At 41.0% G+C, this 3,572-nt stretch overlaps 1 protein-coding gene across 1 annotated transcript in view; it reads right to left on the bottom strand.

The window, feature by feature from the left end:
* LOC107123485 (olfactory receptor 14A16-like) overlaps positions 1–545 on the bottom strand; it is a 31,865-nt gene extending 31,320 nt beyond the window's left edge. The window contains exon 1 of the mRNA XM_015426740.1: positions 28–545. Coding sequence (XP_015282226.1) covers positions 28–545 — 518 coding nt within the window. The remainder of the gene's footprint in view (positions 1–27) is intronic.
* Positions 546–3,572: the final 3,027 nt, after the last annotated feature.

Here is a 3,572-nt window from a genome sequence, read left to right as displayed (position 1 = left end):
AGAATCTGTGGGACTTCACAGAAGAACTGATTGATCCTGTTAGAGCAGAAGGTGATGGCAAAAGTTCCTCCACTGTGTAAGATACCAAAGAGTATACCTGCAATCCATGCACTGACTGCCATCTGAATGCAGGCTCCTCTGTTCATGATTGTCTCATATTGCAATGGATTACAGATGGCGACATACCGATCATGTGCCATTATTGTTAAGATGGCAAAATCTGATCCTGCAAGTAAGAAGTAGAAAAATACTTGAGCCACACATGCGGAATAAGAAATGGACCTGGTGTTCAGGAGGGAATTGGCCATCGCTTTGGGTACCATGACGGAAACCAAGCCAAGATCCAGAAGTGCCAGGTTCATGAGAAAAAAGTACATGGGGGTGTGCAGGTGATGATCAAGGGCTACAGCAATGATGATGAGAAGATTGCCAGTCACTGCAGTCAGGTATACTGCTAAGAAGACAAAGAAATGTAAGATCTGTAGTTCTCGGATGTCTGAAAATTCCAGGAGCAGAAATTCAGATGTGGAGGTAAGGTTGGGCATTGTGTCCTCAATATCCAGCTGTAATCTGTCTGTAGGACACGTTAGAGAAACCATTTTATTCCTGTAATATCAATTAACAATTTGTCTGGGTTCCTTGTTTCATCATCTCAGTCTATGAGACAGCCTTGCATTGAATTGAATGTGGGGGAAATGGGATATTCTTCACCAGGGACAAAATAGACAGGGAACAAGATCTCTCCCCTGCTGTCCTCAAACACATCCTCCTCATTTTATATTGCAGCGACCTAAGCTTGTATGACTTCCATGCTTATAGATTCTGGCCACTGGATCTGAAACTATATCAAACTTCAGAAAGTCACTGTATGTGTCTGTAACTTGTGCTTGCATTTACATTGTGGATTCAGAATGATCAGGGAATTTCACATTACCCAGTTTCTCCCGGTTTCAAGCCGGGAGTCTTCCATTATGAGTTGAACCGGTACAGGGCTGCCATTTCACACATGGCTTTCCCCTTCCAGTAAAGAGCAGGATATGAAGTGGTTTCCCATTTCAGACTGCACCACTTTTTCCTGCTTTCCCCCCACCGTACGGGCGATCTACGGCTTTTTTTTTTTAACGTTTGCTTTAGAGCACTATAGCGCTATAGCGGTATAACAAAACACTCCATGCATTCCAATGGGGTTGATATAACGCTATAAATCGAATGTTCAAAAAAAAAAAAGCCCGCGCGGCCGAAAAAAGGCAGGAAAGAAGCGTATCCGAACCGGGAGAGGGAGCTGGAGACTGATAGGAAGCGGTTGACAGGTAAGACGCTTCAGTCCTGGTTCCTAAACGGGACTGAAGCTTTTGTGTGTGAAATGGCAGTTACATCCCGGTAGGGAACCGATTCTCAACCGAGTTCTGTCTGAAATGACAGACCAGAACCCGGTTGAAAACCGGTTCCCTATCGGGAGATATCACCTGTCTGAAATTCCCCATCTATTCATGGAAACTGGTATAGTGGATACTTCCCTGAGCGCCGATCCACACTCTTATTCTATACTTAAAGGCTCTGATGTAACTTTTATTTTTAACTAGTATTTAACTCAATATTTAACTAATATTTAACTCAATGCAACACTTTCAAATAGTAAAGTAAAAGGATAACCCGGAAAATCTACAGCAACTAAAAGGATATAGATCATGGGAAGAAGTAACTTGACTACTGTTCTTCTTTATTTTAACAATACTATTTGTATATCCTATTTGGCTCTAAACAGTGTCACACTAAAACTTAAAAAAAGAAAAGGATAATTATTAAATATATTTCTCTATATAATATAAAAGTTAATGATTTTTAATCTTAATTGACCGAGAGAAGAACTTGCCATCTGCCAGTGTAATATTAAAATCCACCACTACTTTTTCTTATTGTCTTTACTGTTTTTGCAACTGGAGTCATAATCAGCAAACCTCATCCCACAATAAACCTCGTTCCACAGGAAAACATGAAAGAACTTAAAGGTTGCTACCACAAAAGGTTTGATTTTCGAGTCCTAGGCTGATTTCGCACTAGAGCTGCCTCGATGTTGCGCTGCCATTTGCCCCGATACTATTGGTCAATTTCACACCCGAAGCTGTGGGGCTGCATTTTGACTCGCGGCTTCGCCGGATTTCCCCCGCAGTTTTGTGATCCTGTTTTTTGAGGATCACGAAACTGCGGAGGAAATCGGGTGAAGCCGCAGGTCAAATGCAGCCCCGCGGATTCGGGTGTGAAATTGACCAATAGTATCGGAGCAAACAGCGGCGCAACATTGAGGCAACTCTAGTGCAAAATCAGCCCTAATTTCCAAATTGAATGCTCTTCCCCCAGGCCTTTGCGTCATAAGGCATCTCCTCAACTTCAGTTCTCAGGGCTATTTCAGACACACACTGAGGTGTTCCCAGAATATTGTGTAGGAATCTTAATAGAGTTCTGTCAATATTGTCTGTTACTGCACTGATCCAGACCCCAACTGCATATAATATCTGCCCAGCAACTTTAGCGTTGAATGCTTTAACTGCAGCAGGAACATATTGGACACCCATGGAATAATAAAATCTTGAGATGGCCTTCCCAGTATCCATAGCGGTTCTAACAGCAGAATTCAAGGACACCTTCCAGGAAAGATTTGCTTGAAAGGTGATTCATAAATATTTAAAATGCTCTACTTGCTCCATAGGTTGACTTGCTACCGACCATTTATACTTCTTTATCTTCCATTTCTTACTAAAAAGAAGAACCTTAAAATCCACCCCTGCTTTAACCCCCCCCCCCTCACATTTCCCATTCACTTCCCCCCCTGCTTTAACCCCCCCCTCAAATTTCCAATTCACACCTAGAGTCCTGGCTATAAGGTTTTATTCAACTATCTCTTGTTTTGTTAAGCAAATCACAGTCAAATTGGCTAGGAAAGCATTCTCTATAAAGAACACTGTTCTTCAATAATCATATACACACAAAGACCCACATTTATAGATTGTCCAATATTATAAATGATTGAATACCCTTCCTGGGATCTCCTGTGTCAATTTCTGCTGAGATTGTAGCTGAATTTCCAGATACTGGGTCTTCATTCCATATGCTCAGATGGTCAGATTGATGGGTAGCATGAATTATAAACACTAAACAAAGGATAGAAGAGAGCTATGGAAGCTGTGAGCAAAAGACATCGACAATACTAAGCACATGATATAATGAGAAAATGTATAGGAACCTTGATAACATCAGATTCAATTTCTTCTCCAGCTGCTAATTCCTTACATCTGCTTGTGGGACTTGCTACAAAGTACATTCCTAATTTCTGTCTAACCCAAACCTAAAAGGCTGTGTAAATGAGAAAGAGATCCATTTGTATCCTGTGCTTGGCAACTTACTCCCAAGAGTTCAACTCACTTAATTGTGATCTGAGGCTGAAACCCTTTTCCATTTGCTATATTATTTATTCTGTTTTTGTAACAAACATAACTTGATAATTAACACAGTATGTCTGTGTCTGGTTATGCAGGAGTTCAAAGTCATGAGAGAAATAATATCAAAGTCATGAG

The sequence above is a fragment of the Gekko japonicus genome, unplaced genomic scaffold, assembly GCF_001447785.1.
Source record: "Gekko japonicus isolate JY-2015 unplaced genomic scaffold, Gekko_japonicus_V1.1 scaffold3736, whole genome shotgun sequence".
NCBI classification, from domain to species: Eukaryota; Metazoa; Chordata; class Lepidosauria; order Squamata; family Gekkonidae; genus Gekko; species Gekko japonicus.
The sequence above is the reverse complement of the archived record's forward strand: the minus strand, read 5'-3'. Positions and strand labels throughout refer to the sequence as shown.